General features: G+C 42.6%; 1 protein-coding gene across 1 annotated transcript in view; it reads right to left on the bottom strand.

The window, feature by feature from the left end:
- The window catches only part of FBLN7 (fibulin 7), a 142439-nt gene extending 133933 nt beyond the window's left edge, over nt 1-8506 (bottom strand). The window contains exon 1 of the mRNA XM_089693264.1: nt 7966-8506. Coding sequence (XP_089549390.1) covers nt 7966-8040 — 75 coding nt within the window. The 5' untranslated portion in view covers nt 8041-8506. The remainder of the gene's footprint in view (nt 1-7965) is intronic.
- Nucleotides 8507-19775: the final 11269 nt, after the last annotated feature.

The raw sequence follows: 19775 nt of genomic DNA, 5'->3' as shown, positions 1-19775 counted from the left end.
ATTCACCCATCAACTCACCCCTCCCATGACACCACTCATTCTTTTTGCTTCTAAAATTTTCCATTCAATGTAGTACTGAAAAAATGAGTTACGTTTTCATATATTGGTAATGGAATCTTTGTAACTAGTCAGTTATGCCTGGAATGAATAAAATTTTAATAAAAGTATTTGCAGAGAGGAATGTGGGATATATACCTTTTGATCTTGAAAAATTCCTTAGAACTTTGCTTGAAATAGTAGAGTCACTAAGGGTTCAAATAGACATTTGCAGCAATATAGTTAATATGAGACTGTATTCTCTGAAGAGCAAATGCATAGGGAGCTACAGTTCAGATTTATGGTGAGCACGTACAAGAATGAATGTACTGCCCATGCCCCTGAAAGAAGCCCAATGAGGGCAAAAGGACCCATTTGGACAGTGATAGCATGACCACATAATCAGTGGTGAGGGGGTCCTATCACTAAGCAATCCACAGGTTATTTAAATTAGCAAGGGTCTTTCCATATTAATATATAAAGTATTCCAATTCTAGGGCAAAAACGATAAGGGCATATAAATTAATTTCTGTAGTATACTGAAACCCAATTCATACAATCCTAAAGCCCATCTGAATGCATTTTTAAATCCAGGTCCATCAAAATGAAAGGGGCAAAGTTAATTTTCTTGAGAAAGCAAATACAGTCTGAGTACAATATCCTGGATGCTACCCCCTGGCAACATGCTATAGAGCAAGGGTGTCAAACTGGCGGCCCTCCAGCTGTTGCAAAACGGCAAGTCCCATCATGCCTCTGCCTTCCGGAGTTATGCTTGTAACTGTCAATCTTGCAATGCCTCATGAGACTTGGAGTTTGGCAACAGCTGGAGGGCTGCCAGTTTGACACCCGTGCTATAGAAAAAGACCCTTGCTTGCTCTGGAAGCAGTGGTGTCTCTGCAGAGGTCTGACTCAGCAGGGGACATGTTGGACCTCTGCTTGAAGACCATTGCTTCCACCCAGAGAGCAGTGACAAGGGATAGGCTTCACTATAGGCTTCTAATTTCTGAAGAAAATGCACCTTGCACTTTAGTCTGAGATCATATTGAATCTTTCATTCTACATTTATGTTCCTAACAAGGATCTTCTGCTTTTTTTAAATGTCTATCATATGTATCTCCAAAAATAGAGAGGTACAGATGCATATACCAACATTTCATCATGGGAACATCAGACAAGTACATCCTTCTGTTAACAATACTGTGGCATGTCTTTCCAAGCCCCAAAGGCATTTTGATTTATTAATGTAGCTGAGATGACTGGTACAAAAATAAACCACATAGTGTTATTAACTGGCTTTCTGTGTTACACTTGAACAATGTGAGGATTTACAGAAAATTGTATGGTAAACAAAGTCACATTTTCTGTGAGCTTTCAGTCTAAATATTACATTCCTCAAATGTTTGGAACCCTTTACAAGACTGCCATTTTATTTCTCTCTTCCCAGCAATTGAAAGCAAAGAATTGTAGTTCCTCAAGAGTCCGGCTCTCACAGGTTAGTTCTGTTTGTACTACAGAGTCTTCTAGTATTAAAACGCAGGGCTTTTTTTTAGCAGGAACTTGGTGGAACTCAGTTCCACCATCTGTGGCTCAGGCCCTCTGACCGCTGCTCATCACTATCACCTGTAAACACAGAAGTCCGGCCTCTTTGTTCACAAGTGACAGTTTGTCTCCCAACAGCTTCCACAGATCTAATGAGCGGCTCCCACTGAGGGCAGGATGGGGTCAAGGGTGGGGCAGCACAGTGGCTAAATGGTTAGCATTTCCACCTGGCAGTACTCAGGTCGTTGGTTCAAATCCCAACCACGGCACCACCTGCCTGGAGTTTGCATGTTCTCCCTGTGCTTGCGTGGGTTTCCTCCGGGTACTCTGGTTTCCTCCCACACTCCAAAGACATGCTAGTAGGTTAACTGGATCCTGTCTAAATTGGCCCTAGTATGTGCATGTATGAATGTGAGTTAGATACCTTAGATTGTATGCCCCTTGAGGGTTAGGGACTGATGTGAATGTACAATATTATTATTATTACATCGAGTTTATATAGCGCCAAAGGCTCAGCGAGGTACAATATAGGGGGACAATACATGGCACAGTAAAACAATAACAAACAACGTACGAGGGGTAAGAGGGCCCTACTCTTTCGAGCTTACAATCTAGGAGGGAGGGGGTAGTGGTACAGTAGGAAGTGGCTGAGGGGAATGAAGTGGTGGGAGGAATGAGGGAGAATGGCCGTTAGGTGAGGGTGGGGTAGGCTTCCCTGAAGAGATGGGTTTTGTGGGAGCGCCACAATATACACAATATATATGTAAGGCGCTATATAAGTACCTGAAATAAATATAAATAAGGGAGATGCAGGGGTGCAGTGCCAACACCCACACTAGATGATCTCACTGCAAGTGAGAGAGGCGGAGCCACCTACAGCATGCGGGGAGGTAATAGAGCCAATTGGGTGCTTCGGTTTAATACAGCAACAAAAGTAAGACATGTGGAAGATGATGGAGCTTTTAAGGGGGGAGAGGACAAAAGAAGTGGAGGGAGGGTTGCAAAGTGAGATGTGGACACGGGAAGCAGAGATAAGCAGCTGTGGAAGCTGTGTAGCACACCTTCAAACTTTGCACTCTGTGTGTAACCCCCCCCCCCTCCGAATTCTGCACTCTGTAAATAATGCACTCCTGGTATTTAATGCCCCTTTAAGACCCTCCCACTGTTAGTGGAATTTGACCACACCCACTATTTGATGAGGTTGTGTGTGTAGGGGGAGAGGGTTTTGGTGGGTTGTGCTTTAGTTCCTGCATCTATTTTCTGAGAAAACAAAAGCCCTTAATAAACTGATCCAGCCAAAGCAAAAGAACCACATGAGTCAACCCACACTTAGCTTAGTTAGGCCATCTGGAAGAGATAATAAGAAAACAACACTTCAGCGCTAAAGTGTAAAGGCCAGTGGCAGACATACACACCATAGCAGTCTCTCTTGCTGACTCCAGCTTTTGCCAGGTATCCAGGTTGACTCCAGGGCTTGCTGCTTTCTTCAGATTGGGGGGATCCTAAGAACTAAATGACAAAGAGCAAGAAGGGTGCAGCAGCCTTGCACATTATCAAAGAAAACGCAAATGGTCACACTCACAAACCAACTAAATCAAAAACTCACAGAATATAGAGCACAAAGAGAGACGATAGGCAGACTTGGGAACTCAGGCTCTGAGGAAGAGGGTATGGCCATCAAAACTTGTAAACTCTTCCTTCTGCCGTGGCATCCAAGTTCAGCTATAATCGATGTTCATGCTCTATATTGAGGTTGGTTTCCTAGCTATTCTATGAGCTATTGATTCGGTTGGTTTGTGAGTATAACCAGTTGTGTATTCTTTAATAAATGGTGTTTGTGGTATAACATAAAGGCTGTTGTACCCTTCTTGCTCTTTGTCTTCTGGAAGAGATACCAACGCAACCTACTTCATCATAATACCACAATTAAATAAAGAAAAGGATTTCTATAACTGGCCCATGTCTGGTAGCATTAAGGTGTTACTTAGCTGCTGTAAATAAATTGCTTATGAGATCATGTGATTTGTATTAAAAAAAAAAGCTCATCTTGCTCTTGCTTCTAATTTGAATCTTGGTTTCCAAGTTTAATGTACAGTATATCAAGAAATGACATATTATATTTAACAGAACACAGGTTGCAAAGGATCTCCCCCTGTCCAACCAGATCATTTAGAGGACATCTGTGTTGTTATAGTCTAAATCACCAGAATATATTTTCTCTCTTTTTATTTTTACTGGGTTAAATGCAATTCTCTGACAGTGGGGCATAACAGTTATACATTATAATGGCAGTTACTGTAAATACTATTTAAAACTTCTAAAAGTAACAGTCCACCTGGGGCCTGTTACTAGTTTTGTTTGCTAATAAAGTCTTCTCTGAATATCCTTCAGCTCCTGGTCTCACCTTGTTACTAAGAGCTTGACGTCCTCTTTTGCTCTAAGCCCTGTATGTCTACCAATCCTCTTTCCAAATAAAGCACTGACCACTGAGGCACTCTTATTGGACAGTAGGATTATAGAGATGAGGCTTAGCTCAGGCAATGGACCTTAACCCAGAGGTGTTGGACATGGTGCCCATAGTATTACAATTGAAACCAAGATCAGAGCGCTGTACAGATGAGGCTTCTGTGGCTCACAAAGGTAAACACAGTTGATTCCTGCTTTGAAATATGTATACTTCCAGTCCGTGCTTCTTCATGTCAAAATAATAACTGTTGGGCTATCATGCTGATTATTTGGCTTCAAAACTTGCCGAATCACTGAATTCTGATTTTCTTCTGACTTTAATTTATTGCATCCTTGTCTCAGATCTTTGTTTCACAAGCATTTAATGTTAGATGTGCAGACAGTATTTTCAATAGCAGGCCAGCAATGACAACCTTTGTGCTCATCTAGGGAAATGTGCAGGGCCAGGACAATGGGTGGGCAGGGCCAGGACAAGGGGTGGGCAGGGCCAGGACAATGGGTGGGCAGGGCCAGGACAAGGGGTGGGCAGGGCCAGGACAAGGGGTGGGCAGGGAGGGCAGTTGCCCTGGGTGCAATGGTTTATAGTAGGGATGGGGCACCTTACTTCTGTTACAAGGCTGACAGGAGTACTGACAGTGGCAGTGATTTTGACCAGCAAGTGACTGCTGGGCGTAAGATCCCCTAAGCTTGCACATCATAAAAGGGGGGGGGGGGGTGACGCAGTTTGGTATCTTTGCCTTGGGAGCTGGATGACCCTGTCCCAGCACTGGACATATGTACATTGTCAAGGTGAGAGGGAGAACAAACTTCTGCATGTATGAAGTGCAGGCACTAAGAGATACTTCTGCGTAGTTTCTCCCAGCACGTTACTATTGGTTCATTTCTATGTGGGCAGCCTCACTGGTCAATAGGAATGTGCTGGAGGTAGGAAGGGATGGGCAATCTGTAGCAATATCAAGAAATGCAGAGGCTTTGCCTGTTCCAATGGCCTGAAATTCATTTATTTATAGCTGAATGGTATGGATTATTTGTGATAGTGACATGATATTTATTAAGGTCAGTCATTGTTTTTATAAAGCAGCAAAAGTATTTCCCCTTTTAACCACTTGCCTACCGGGCACTTTTACCCCCTTCCTCCACAGGCCAAATTTCAGCTTTCAGTGCTCTCGCACTTTGAATGACAATTGCGCGGTCATGCAACACTGTACCCAAACAAAATTTTTATAATTTTTTTATAGACAGATAGACTTTCTTTTGATGGTATTTAATCACCACTAGGGTTTATATTTTTTGCTAAACAAACTAAAAAATCAGAAAATTTTGAAAAAAAAGTTTCTCAGTTTCTGTTATTACATTTTGTAAATAAGTAATTTTTCTCCTTCACTGATGTGCGCTAATGAGGCTGCATTGATAGGCACTGCATATGAACTTGAGATTTCTGCAAGTGTCAGATTCCTTGACCTCAGCTTTTATCTGTGGTTCAGTGTGCGGGGCCCTACATCACTACTGTGCCTGCAGAAACAAAGAGGAGGAACGGCTGATTGCAGTAGGAGACCAAGGATCTGACACTTCTGGAAGACCCAGTCTTTCCTGTAAAAGAAGACAGAACATGCTAAACTAAGCTGTTGGTGCTGCCAATCTCCTCTTGAATGCTCTGCTGAAATCAGAAACAGACACTTGCAGGAGTGTCATTTGCTATGGGCCCCTGCAGGTCCAACTGGTCCCTCCCTTTGACCTCCACTTCACTGCTGTATCCTGTAAATGTAGAGGTCAGAGGGATGAACTACTGAGAGCTGCAGGGGACCAAGGAGATCAACACTCTCAAAAGTGTTGGATTCACTGTGAACTTCAATAGAACATTTCTGAGCATCAGAGAGGTTGTCAGCAGCACAGGCAACAGGAAAGGTAAGTATGCCCTGTTTACGTTTACAGGCATAGTTGGGTTTTAAAGTGTTCCCTAGTGCCCTAATACAGTTCAAATGTAGGGGAAAACTGTGGCCATCTTGTACAAAGACAAAACTGCCGATTGATTGCTAAAGTTTCTGTAGTTCACACTCTTTGTCTTATTTAAATACGGTTGATGAAGTTATCACAAAATAGTCAAAGATAAAATGGATAAACATAAGCAAAAACATAAGCCTTAAAAAGCAACTATGGAGCATGAAATGTTATCACACCTCCAAATATGTGTAATCTCCAACGCTGCTGGTTCAATATAATATCCAACCTTTTGTACATGAAGCAAGCTGTATTTTTTTTTAGCTGCACTACTTTAACCCCATGTCAAAAAATCAGCCCTCTTGGTCCTGGACTGTACCTACAAAACCAGTCTTGCTCACAAAAATGCACAAATTATAGTGTGCAAAGATCTTAGTAGTAATCGGACTATTGTACCTCCATTGTTCTTGTAGTGTATGTTTTGCTCTGACATTTTGAGTTGTATATTTCCTATTTTATGTTTAGTTTTATGATGAACCCACAAAATATGCTTTTGCTAGTGAATTCTGAATATTGATTCCAAAAGTGTTAGTTGAATGTATGACACGTATTTATCATACTGCCATGTAGGTAGGATGTATTTGATTCATGGCATTTACATTTGATTCATGTCTTATGTTTGCTACATTCCCAGTTTTGTTTTAAAATAGTGCATGGTCTTTCATAACATTGCATGATTGTAGCATGTGTAGCTTTTTACACCATATTGTATTTACTATATAACCCCTTGAGAGATATTGTTCTTTTTCCCCTCACTCAATAAAACCCATGTTATACAAAAATATCATTTGTATTGTTGTGTTCAATGGATACACCATTAAGGGTCCATTCACATTTGTGCGACTCCAAAGTTGCATACGACTTTGATTCCACTTTACACTCTCTGGACCTAAGTCGCATCAAAAGTCACAACAAAGTAGTACAAGTACCTTTTCAAAATCACTGCGACTTTAAGTCGCACAGATTTGAATGGGTGCCATTGAAAAGAATGGGCTGCGACTTGTCATGTTCAAAGTCACATGACAAGTCGCACAAGTGTGAATGGAGCCTAATACATTTTAAATCTAATAAACTACATTTACTACCTAAACTCCCAACTTTCTGGGGGAGGGATATCTTTTAGCACACAGTATGTAGGCAAAAGACATGTCCCTGCCACAGCCCCAGTTACCCGGACCACAAAGATCGAATATGCAGAAAATAATATGTTTATCCACAAAAGTGCTTTTTGACCTCTATTTTTTCAATGTATTGTCTATGCAAAATAAAAATACAGTAATATAGAGGTTGGGTAAAATGTTAAGTGCAAAGTAACACTTCTGGAAGCAAAACAGCACACTTGATGTATACATCAGACCAAGATAAGGAACAACTGAGCCTGCACGAAGGACAGAGGAATTTGGTCAGAAAAGGACAATCCCTTCAAATGAGGGACAATTGAGAATGTAAACGGTCTATAAAATCAATTTATTAGTCATCTGTTCTCCTGATCCAAGTTAGCTTTTATCTTCTTATATCCATGTTTCAAACATCAATTAACTCACAAAAAAAAAAATCTAAACTTCTGATTGGTTGCTGAAGATTCTTCATGCCCCACGTTGTTGTTTGCCTTATTTAAATGTGGTTGATGAAGTTATCACAATAAAGTCAAAGATAAAATGGAAGAACATCTTTATAAACCTATAAAAAATTAACTCTGGAACATAAAGTTTTCTCACCATTGTCAAAAAAAGGTGATAAAATACTTTTATAAACCGATATAAAGTAATTTTGTAACATTTTATGAGTTACACTGTCATCTTACAACATGAGTCAAGTTTATCTTCTGCCAACAGACAAGACTGACATATTTTTGGATGCAGATTCATAACTCTACCTACTTCATGAACCTGGAAAAATGTCCGGATAAGTTAAATAATTGCTTACCTGAGCTGCCTGTGACTCCTGAAAGGCTGTAAAACAAAGGAGAAAAAGTAGACTGTACTGAATTCCAGAGGTCATACTGACAAGTCTTCAGAGCAAAATATATTCAGGCTGGATAATATTAAAACCAAGCTTCTTTCTTGATGTTCCCTGCCTGGGTTTTCCTCTAAGAAATGTCTTTTATGTACACCCAAAAATTCAAATGAGACGGTATAACCACTAGTAAGGCAGGATCAAAACTGCATGTTAATCATGCTGAAGGAGTCAGTAGCAATCCACGCTGAGCCTGCTCCCAGAATACAGCCTTCTGCAGCAACTGTTGACACCTAAGTTACTGTTTGTACCTTACTGAGTCTCACTATATCCCTCCCACATTTTTCCTCTCTTCAGGGATATTTAGTAGGTGGAAAAAGATACTGCATGGAAAGAGTACCCAGCTACCGACAATGCCAAAGCAAGTTTCTACTTCTCTTCTCGCATCCAGCATGAAAAAATGCCCTTGGAATTCCGTTCAGTCTTCTTGCATTTGAAGAAGAGAGACAGGATGTGTTCATTCATACAATCTCACTCTCTGCTGAGCACAAACTATTTCATTTGAATGCAAGGAGCAGAAAGAACGATTCCATTGCCTTGGTATGCTGTGTAGTTATACAAGACAATGTCGTTCTGAAGGCTGAAGAGTAAGACTTCCAAGCTAGAAACAGTTAAAACTTTGGGAAGGGTTGCAGTTTACTTAAGGCTTTATTTGACTGATGTTGTATAGCCTCGGATAATTAATGGAGATTAATTAAAGGCTGAAAAATTTCAGTTGGGCTTTTGAGCCACGTAAAAAAGGGATGGCAGCCCTGGTCCATAAGGCCTTCAGCCTTGAGTGGCTTTGGAATGCTACTTGAGAACACAAGGGCAGTGCAGTACAGATGGTTGGTCAGAAGAGACGGGTAAACTAATCTAATATCAAAACACAAATACTACTGAATTGTAGCTGGTGGATTATGAATGGTCCATGAATTGGGGTATGTGATCTTGCTACTGCTGTGATAGATAGGTCCAACTCATCCTGGCATGTTGCATCTGCTGCATTTTTTGGTATGCATATTTTGCATTAAATAGCAAAATGCATACTGGGATTTTTATCTTCACACCTAAAGTGGTTGTACACCTCATACATTAAATATGAGCAAAGCATGTCCCTATATAGTGTGTACTTGTCTCTATCCAGAGCACTAAATGTCATTTCGGTCTACTGCTTTGTTCCTCTGCTATCAGCTTGAATCACTTCTGACACGTTTTCTTGACACCAAGAGAAAAATGGTGACATGGGAGGGACCTCCAGCAGATTGAGAGCCTTAGTTCTGTTCCTGTGAGGTGTTTGGAGGGGGGGTGTCTCTTCCCTCCAATCAGCTCTCAGAGCTCTCCTCATTGAGTTCTGCAGAGCAGGGGTGGACTGACAACTCATGGGGCCCCTGGGCAATAGGGGATGATGGGGCCCCTGTGTCCTTGCCCATATTCAAAGCACACTCAAAAAAGCCTATAAAAGGTACCAGGGGCATTTCATAGGGCCCCCTACTGACCCCAGGCCCTCGGGCGGTGCCCGAGTGTTTGAATGGTCAGTCCACCCCTGCTGCAAAGTAAAGTTTCAGCTCTCCACCTCCTTTTTTCTGAATTCTCAGACAAGCTTTAAAAACTCAGCATTTTGAAAGGGTGTAGAGAAGGGTTGTTTAATCTCTATGTATCACCTGTGACCAGTCACCTTATTCGGTATATGTAAGGGTTTACCACCACTTTAAAAAAGTATTAACCACTCAGTATTTTATAGCGTAATACATTAAGCCAGGGGTGTCCAAACTTTTTTCAAAGAGGGCCAGATTGGATGAAGTGAACATGGTGGAGGGCCGAACATTTTTCCGAACATTCTTTGAACCATTACAATTAAATGCAAATAAATTATTTTATGCCAAGTTAATTGCAAACAACATACTTTTCATTTCATAACATTAAGATCAACTGACAGCTGAGTTTTCACAATGTATTGAAAATAAATTTTAAAAAAACTTACCTGCACTAATGTGAAGGGTGAAAAAGGTAGCTGGAGCTGAAGTCTCTGCTCGGCAGCCGGGAGGGGAAGAGAAACACACTTCATGCTGGAAGCCCGGCCCTGACGTCACCGCCCTCTGTCGCTCCCAGCGCGGCGCAGTCACGCATGCGCACTGCTCTCAAGCAGAAGACTGTCTGCCACAGAAGGGAGGGCCGTGCGACAGCCGCATTTACACAGACCAGGGAGAACACGCTGCAGTCAGGCATGCGCACTGCCCTCTGCTCTCAAGCAGAAGACTGTCTGCCATAGAAGGGAGGGCCACATTACACAGAGCAGGGAGGGCTGTTGGAGGGCCGTATTAAACCGACCCCCGGGCCGTAAATGGCCCGCGGGCCAGACTTTGGACATGCCTGCATTAAGCCCTACAAAATAAGCACTCCTCATGAAACCATTTGTTAAAATGTATATCCAAGCACTTGCAATTTTCAGCTTTCAATTCTGCTAACCCCCTGTTCTCCCTGTACTGTTTCATTGAACTTCTGGTCTTCACAGGAAAGAGTTAACAGTGGACAGTGCCGTCTCCAGACAGTCTGTTAGCTTGAAAATGGGGGAAGGAGGAGGAAGAAGAAAGTACTTTGCCATTCTAAGCTACAGGATTGTGTGTTTCTTTTGATGGTCGCAGTGTACTGAGACACAGCTCTAGTCCCTGCATGGAAGAATAGCTTCATAGGATGCTACATGAAAAAGGTGCCACCCTGAAATGGGAAACCTGGGGTAATGATCACAGCACCAGCTTAATAGACCATAGGCTAGGATTAAAATATAAAGATAATTCAGTAACTGATTAAATCAGCTGATCAAATTGCTTAAAAAAACTGAAGGTTTTATTACTAATCATTACTATTAGTGATATTAATTTAAATTGGCTACTGTCCCAGCCCTGGCAATGTGACTGTACTCAAGTGCAGTGATGTAGGAACACGGTGCAAAATTAAACAAGGATGCTATTACAAAGGGCCTGGTTCCACTATACTCACATGACACTTAATTTTGTAAATTACAGTAAGGGGGGCCAGTGACAAAGTAAGAAATAATACACATTGGATCAAGTGCCTCTACTGCACTCAACAGTCTTTAGGAATTCCTTAGTAACAAAGTTTTATTACCTGTTGACTCATGTTTTCACTTCCCTTAACAAGCCAAAGCTGTCAGGATTAACCATATAATGCTACTGAGGTTGCTAGCGATACTAAGTTACCCAGATCAGCCTTTCTCAACCAGGGTGCCCAGGCAAAATATCTAAAAATTGCCCAAAAACATGTATACAAGCCAGCAGGTGAAACAAGCCTGCCATTTAGTCACACAAGCCACAGGCTTTCATTGTGCACCATTACGACCTTCTAGCTGCTGGCATCCTGACAACCAATGACATCATCAGTTGATGAGGTGGATGTCAGCTGCCTGCACAGCATCCTAGTTTGACCCTCCCCCGCCCCTCTCCATCAGTGCTGGGGTCACATTAGCTCAGTGATGGAGAAAACTCAGGAAGAAGAGAAACATGGGAATACTAGTCAGTACCAGTGTGCAAAAGTGTATTTGGTTTGGAAGAATAAATCACCTCTAATGTTGGGTGTCCTACATGTTTGGATGTTGCTGCCAGGGGCGGACTGACCATTAGGGGACTCGGGCACTGCCCGAGGGCCCGGGGTCAATAGGGGGCCCCATGAGATGTTCCTGGTAACTTTTATAGGCTTTTTTGGGTGTGGCTTGAGTGTGGGCGAGGACACAGGGGCCCCATGATCCCCTATTGCCCGGGGGGCCCCATGAGTTGTCAGTCCGCCCCTGGTTGCTGCGTTATATAAAACTATTAGAATAGTTTTTCACTTTTTAGAATGGGGTGCCTTTTTAAAATTATGGACAGTTTTGAGGCACCCCATTTTAGAATGGGGTGCCTCAAGATTGTCCATAATTTTAAAGGGTGCCTTGACTTAAAAAAAGGCTGAGAAACACTGACCTAGATCACAATGCTGCAATATCAGTGTCCACCAGCAGATGTCTCCCAGCAGCCAGCAGAGCCCCACAATAGGTTGCCACCTGATGCTGGCTGCTTGGAGAATATTTAGCTCCACCCCAATGATCATTCCTTGCTGCAGCATTTTTCCTCTGTGTGTCTATGGACACACACAGCCTGGCTCAGGAGCATGAACGCACAGGTGCCTCCACAGCACCTGTATTATTAAGGAGGCACCTGATTTAGGGAGAAGCTGACAGTGCCAGCAGGGGACTGCCAGAGGAGGAAGTAAGCGGCCTCTCTGTGCAATATTGTTGCACAGAGCACTTTAGTATTACTTTAGGTTAAACAAAAATGTGTAAAAAATGAAAGTTTAATAAAATAAATTTAAAAAACACCCTAAGGTGTTTAAAAACTTCCCTCCTCCATACAAATGCAAATGTATAGGCCAGCTGGGCACACGTATGAAAACTCTGATTGCACCACACAAATTAGGCTTCGCCGCACATGCCAAGATTAAGAACAATGATTCTAGGGCTATCGTTTACTGTTAACTCTAAACTGATGAGCTGTAAAGGGTTTTAAAACATCACCCATGGACAATTTTGGTACTATAGTCTATTGCCTATTGTCTATTTCATGGGTGTGTTTTAAGGCTTGTCATATTTTATTTCTATATACGTCACACAACCACACTTTTATATTTTACCAAAAATGTGGGTATTATATTGTGTTTGTATGCACTAAAATTATGTGAGGGTATTTGTAAAAAAATATATAGATTTGATGAACAGTGGTGCAAATATCATGATAATGATCTAAAATAAACTGTCATCTTTTTGTTCTATAGGATGCTTGCTTTCAGAAAATCTATATTATTTTGAAGTTTCCATGCATATTTAAGTAAGAAAAATATGTATTTGAGCATGTTTGCGCAAAATGAAAAAAAAAATGTCAGCAAAAGTGACAGATACTTTAGCATTACATGTGTAATTTTTTTATTTTGCCCAGTTAAAAAATATACGTTGGTTAGTTCAAAGGTTGCAGGTCCAGGTTAAGGAAGAAGCAGGATTTAAAAGCTGCACCAACAGTATATGTCAAATAACCACAATGCACCAAAGATTATTGTGAAAAATGTGTTACTGATGTTCATGTGAATCAACCACATACTTCCATACAGTTACTTATACAGATTTTGGAAGGAGAGAATATGATTGGTTGCTGAGGCAAATAAGCAGATGTTAACCAAAATGGAAATAGATACCTCTTAGATTGTAAGCTCCAAGGAGCAGGGCCCTCCTAACCCTCTTGTATTGAACTGTATTGTTGCTGTATTGTCTGTCGTTATATTGTAAAGCGCTGAGCAAACTGTTGGCGCTATATAAATTCTGTGTAATAATAATAATATTAGTACCATCTTCTTCAAAACACAAAACCTGCTCCTTTAAGTTAAGAAAATGAGATCTTATTTGGTTTCACAGATATATTCAAACCATCCAAATTTAACAAAGGAAAAAAAAATCTTTTTAAAAGATGAAGTCTACATGAATTCCTGCGCCAAATACATTCACCACAAAACATGGTTTAACAGACCAGAATCAATCAGTGGATCATTGGTTAGCTAGCGTTTTTGAATGCTTATCATAACATTCCCAATGTTTTTGTATCATTTAAGATTAAAATATATGGAATAAAATAAAGGAAAGGATAAAAGAAAAAAAAATACTCTACAAATAATTCAGCTGTTAGGAATTAAATTGTAACACACAAAACCTGATTTTACTGACACGTTTTATTCTAGATGTAATTCTTTTGTAATACCCTATATAACACAGATTTAAACTGATTTAGACATTAAAGCAGAGCACACAAAAGTGGAAGCTCCGCTTATCTGCCTCTTTCCCCTCTCCGCTGTCACATTTGGCACCTTTTGGAGGGGAGCAGGTACCAGGTTTTGACAGGTACCCGCTCCCACTTTTGGCTCAGTTTGAACTGAGCCGAAATCCCGTTCCCCTCCCAGCCACCCCCCCCCCTGCAGCCCTCTGGGACTGCAGCCCATTCACAAAGCACAGCATGATTTGCACAAGCGCAGTAGGAAGCCGGCTGTGAAGCTGCAAGGTTTCACTGCCGGGTTCCCTTAGGCATTACGTTAGTGCCAGCACCCGACAGCCGATTGAAAATTTGTCTCTGGGTGAGGACACCACTGGATCCCTAGACAGGTAAGTGCCCTAATATTAAAAGTCAGCCGCTACAGTATTTGTAGCGGCTGACTTTTAATTTTTGGGAGAAGAGGCCGGAAAATATGTTACCCCCAAATTTTTAACAAGTATTTGTAAGAAAAAGGACCATGTTCTCTTTGCATAGCTTCCTTTGTGTGAATTTCCTGGTGACCCTACCAGTCCTTCTGCTTTCCTATTTTAAACAGACCATGCCACGCACTTCTTTCCCAGTGAAGTCAGTTTGCTTCTTTGCATTATACTTGGGAGCACAGTCTGCCTGTACAACAGTGGTTAGACTTGTGCTGACACACCCAGGGGTGGACAGACAACTCATGGGGCCCCCGGGCAATAAGGGATCATGGGGCCCCTGTGTTCTTTCCCACACTCAAACCACACCCAAAAAAGCCTATGAAAGGTACCAGGGGCTTCTCATGGGGCCCCCTCATGACCCCGGGCCATCGGGCAGTGCCCGAGTTCCCCAATGGTCAGTCCGCCCCTGGACACACCCCTCTGAACAGCTCTTCAGGAAGATCAGTGTGTTTTTCTGTATTCTGCTGACATGCACCCCTCAAGAAGTCCCCACCCCCACCTTCTCTAAGCCCCTTATGCAGCTGAGAACATATGAGGCCAAAAGATAGTCACTGTAGGCTGTGTGTTTATCATTATATGCTCAATTTAAAGCAACCTAACATTCATAGACAGGACACAGGACTACAATGACTGCCCCGCACATACAGTACCTTTTTAAAGTCTTCCCGAGTATATTCAGAGCCTCCAATTATCAGGCACTCTGCATTACAGTTAGCCCTCATGTACACTGGATGTGTTGATAACGCTGGTAACATTAGCTGTGTAAAGTCACGTTAAAAACTTGAGTTTTTCAGCTTTTTTTTAGCGTTTTTGCATTAGCGGTGTTTTCCTGCGTTGTTCTGTGTTTTTCCGCATTTGCGTTTTTTAGCGTTTTTTTTACCAAAAAATAAATTTTTGGAGGGGTCAATATTTTGCCACTTCTTTCAGTGTTAGAGCGTTTTTACAGCTAAAAAAACTCCTCTAGAAACCCACTAGTCCTGGGGTTTTTTTCCAGCCAAAAAACGTTGATTACAGTCTATGTGTGCATGGACACATAGGATAACATGCTGGGGAGTTTATTGACTGTAGAAAAAAACGCCAAAAGCCAAAAACAGCAGCTGTAATAACGTCAAGTGTGCATAAGGACTTAATGGGAATGGCAGCACGTCATATGTATGGGAGAAACCAGCCTTAAAGTACAGTATAACTAAAGGTAAAACGTTTTGGATAGAGTGGAGAGGACTTCGAACCCTTGGTTAAGGAGATTCAGTCTCTCTATTTGTCCTGTTTACTGTTATCATTGAAAGTAAGGGTAAAGAAAATTCCACATTTTGGGTTGTCCCAGGGGTGGACTGACAACTCATGGGGTCCCCGGGCAATAGGGGATCATGAGGCCCCTGTGTCCTTGCCCAAACTCAAAAAAGCCTATGAAAAAGGTAGCAGAGGCATCTCATGGGGCCCCCTACTGACCCCGGGCCCTCGGGCAGTGACCGAGTTTCCAAATGGTCAGTCCGCCCCTGGGTTGTCCCCAGAAAACTAATAGAGGGGAAATCTTCCAATGAGAAAACTAGTTCTGGTGCCCTGGGGGGCTCTGAGGGATTCTCTTAGTTTGCAGGGTATTCCTCTCAGTTCCTGTTTGGCTATGGGACTGGAAGTGAAGGGAAATCTCCACAATGGGACACAGATGGTGAAAAAAAAAAATCTGACAGGAGTTATAACCCTTTCTTGCTCTATCCAAAATGAAAACAAAATGTTTTGCTCATAGTTTTACTTTAATCAATATCTCTGAAAATATTCAGTCAATTTATACATTTCAGTGAACCTGTGTGTTGCATAACAACAATCAAAGATAAATTCTAGGTAGATGTAAAAGACCAGAATTTAATTTGCGATCAACCTCTGGCAGTGACTGTACAGCAGGGCTGGCGTGTGACAGGAAGAAGCAGTACAAGGAACCAATAAGGAAGCATGAGTGACAGAAGATGGTTGAGGCAGGTCCTCAATGAACTGGTCTCAGAGGAAGAAGATTGAATGTTGCTGGCTATCAGACTGAGGACATTTAGTGGCAGAAAACAATACTGCAGGGGAAATGGAATGGATTGAAAGGAATGAAGAATACTGCAGCTAAAGCCATTTTTTTTTCATCTCTTAAAAGGTTGTTCATTTTTAACTTGTTATTTTTGACTGGAGTTCTGCTTTCACTGCCACCCCCCAGCTGCAAATTCAAACCTTACTTTCACTCCCACACTTTAAATAGTAAAAATGACAAAGCTTTAACCGTTTTGGGGCCTTCGTACCCTTTTGCATGTTTGTTGATAGGGCTCTCAGTGAAATCTTAACCACTTGCCCTCCTGAGGATTTACCCCCCTTCCTGACCAAGCCATTGTTTGCGTTACGTCGTTGCGTTACTTTAACTGACAATTGCGCGTCATGCAACACTGCACCCAAATGAAATTTACATCCTTTTTTTCCCCACAAATTGAACTTTCTTTCAGTGGTATTTGATTGCCTGTGCATTGTTTATTGTTTGTGCTATGAAAAATAAAAAAATTTTTCAGAAAAAAAACAATATTTGGGACTTTTTGCTATTAAACATGTCCAGTAAAGAAATTAAAAAAATCAAATTTAATCATAAATTTAGGCCAAAATGTATTCTGCTGCATGTCTTTGCTAAAATAAAATCCCAATATGTTTAAACTGATTGGTTTACATGAAAGTTATAGCATTTACAAATGGCGGTATATATACTGGGATTTTTTTTGTCTAATACTAATGGCGGCAATCAGAGACTTTTATCGGGACTGCGGTGGACATTCTGACACTGGGGGGGAACTTGGTGTCACCGACATTCACAGTGACACCAATGCAGTGATCAGTGCTAGAAAAAAACACTGACACTGTACTAATGACACTGGGCAGGAAGGGGTTAACATGAAGTGATCAAAGGATTAACTATATGTAGGGAGTGTTTTACTAGGGGGCGGGGTGTGTGTGGTTCATCGCCATCCCGAGCAGTGTGCCAGAGCTGAAAGGGAGGAAAACTGTAAACAAAACAGTCTTCCTTGCCGTCAGAGATACTAGGTAATCACCGGGCGCCGGCGGGTAATTACTGGCCGGGACCCAGTGATTGACAGTCGCGAATGGCGCCACGGCTAGGGCTCACATGTGTCCCCTACCCGGAAATGCAAAATCACGTATACATATGTGATTTTGCGCACCTGTGCTGCCCTGTAGCAGTATTTCTGCTATAGGGTGGTCGGGAAGTGGTTAAAGTGGCTGTAAAGGCCAAACGTTTTTTTTACCTGCATGCATTCTATGCATGAAGTTAAAAAAACTTCTGTGTGCAGCAGCTGGGTCCAGCCCCCCCAAAGCCCCAAGGTTTTTTTTTACTTGCATGCATTCTATGCATGAAGTTAAAAAAACTGTGTGCAGCAGCTGGGTCCAGCCCCAAAGGCCCAAGGTTATTTTTACAGTCTACTCCCACTTCCGCCTGCTCCCACTTCCGCTGTGATCACCTAGGCGATCGAAAGTGGAAGTTGTCCTCCCCCCCTCCCTCCCCGTAGTCTTCTGGGACATGCGACAGGTTCCAGAAGACTACGGGGACCATTCACAAAGCGTAGCGCTTCTCACGCATGCACAGTGGACACCCAGCTATGAAGCCACAAGCTGTCACAGCCGGGTGCCCACACTGAAAATGCTGGCGCCAGGGAGAGAAGATGGCCAGTGAAACCAGCCTTGGTGAGGACACCGCTGGACCGAGGGACAAGTAAGTGTCTGTATTTTAAGACTCAGCAGCTACAGTTTTTGTAGCTGCTGACTTTGGTTTAATTTTTTTAGGTGGAACTCCGCTTTAAGTGTAAGGGTTCCTTCATCCATAGTGTGTACCCTGATGTTTTTCCACACTAGATAAACACCAGTCACTGCTAGGGCACAGAGAAAACTATTGTTTTCTATGTACCACATTCACAAGCAGAGCTGCAGTGAGCTGCAGTAAAATGCAGGATGTAGTATTTTACTGCAGTGTTCAAGTAGGCACTGCATGTCACCACACTCCGGCACAAGGCATCTGCACTGAACACGAATCACACTGTAGAAACAGAGGTACTAAAGGTACCCCCCAGAGAAAGCTTCATAGGGACCATGCAGCTTAATCAAAAAGTGGTTTTATTTAGAAAAAAAGTCTCAAAATAATAATACAACGCACTAAAAAGTGAACAACCACCACCGACACTACACTGAATTAAAAAAGACAACGTTGTCTAAACACCCAAGCAGCTGCTCAACCGTCACACACATACATGGGAATAAATAGACTAGATGGAAACAGGTGGGTCACATTGGGATTGCTGCAGCCATCATGATAATGCTCTGGTATATTTATTATTTATTTCAGGTACTTATATAGCGCCGTCAATTTACACAGCGCTTTTACATATATATATTACATTCACATCAGTCACTAACCCTCAAGGGGTGTACAATCTAAGGTCCCTAACTATATACACTGAATATCCAACAAGTAGGAGGCTATCAGTATGTGGGCACAATAGATCAATCCCATCAAATTCCCAGATGGCACAAAGGTTTCATAATATTGAAGGATAATTAATCAGTGTCCATGATAAGAATACATATGGATGGGTGGATTGCAGCATGAATTAGAGGTGAAATAAATGAATCACTGTACGATATTATGTCCACAAAATGAATGTTAGGGATCCGGGTATGACCAGAAATGTGTGGACTGACACAGGGAAGTAGCAGGCTTCAGGAACACAGGCGTAGTCAGGCTGGAGAGGTGGAATGGTCAGGCAGGCCGTAAGGTACTGTCAGGTGCCGCCTGGCAGTGTCTCTAGCAGCCCACAGCACGGATTTCCTCAAGGCACGGGGTCTAAGTCCCAGCCTGCTATTCACCAGGGTCCCTGATGGTGGGGATGGACTTGGTGCAGACTGGAACCAGGTTGCGACCCCTGAGTGCGTCTGGCTGTGGTAGAGAGTACTGGCAGGGGAGTGCAGGAACGGAGTCTGATGGGAAGAGGCAGGCAGACTTACTAAAGGTGATCCGTGCGGGATGGATGGATCGTCGGGTGAAGAAAGCGTAGTCAGACAGGCCGGGTCGGTATCGTGCAGGCAGCGTGGTACAGGAGGAGCAAGCAGAGAATGGTCAGGGTCACAAGCCAGGTTCAGCAGGTAGCGGGCAGCGCGGTACCGAGGATCAGGCAGAAGGATGGTCAGGCAAGCCAGGGGTTCAACAGGAGACGGTCAGCAGAGGTCAGGATCAAGCAGGGTCAGCAACGAGGCAGGATCACAGGATACCAGGTACAAGGGCTCATGGGAAACATACACCAAGGCCCTGATCACAGGCCTGGTCATTCCTTAAATACACCTCCTGCAATCAGCCCCAGGTGTTGGCTGACTACAGGAGTGAGCTTCTGGCTGCTGAGAGCACCCACTGGTCAGCCCTGGTACTGCAGCCCAC

This window comes from Staurois parvus, unplaced genomic scaffold (assembly GCF_062004578.1).
Source record: "Staurois parvus isolate SC_StPar_1 unplaced genomic scaffold, SC_StPar_1.0 ptg000619l, whole genome shotgun sequence".
In the NCBI taxonomy this organism is placed as follows: domain Eukaryota; kingdom Metazoa; phylum Chordata; class Amphibia; order Anura; family Ranidae; genus Staurois; species Staurois parvus.
The sequence above is the reverse complement of the archived record's forward strand: the minus strand, read 5'-3'. Positions and strand labels throughout refer to the sequence as shown.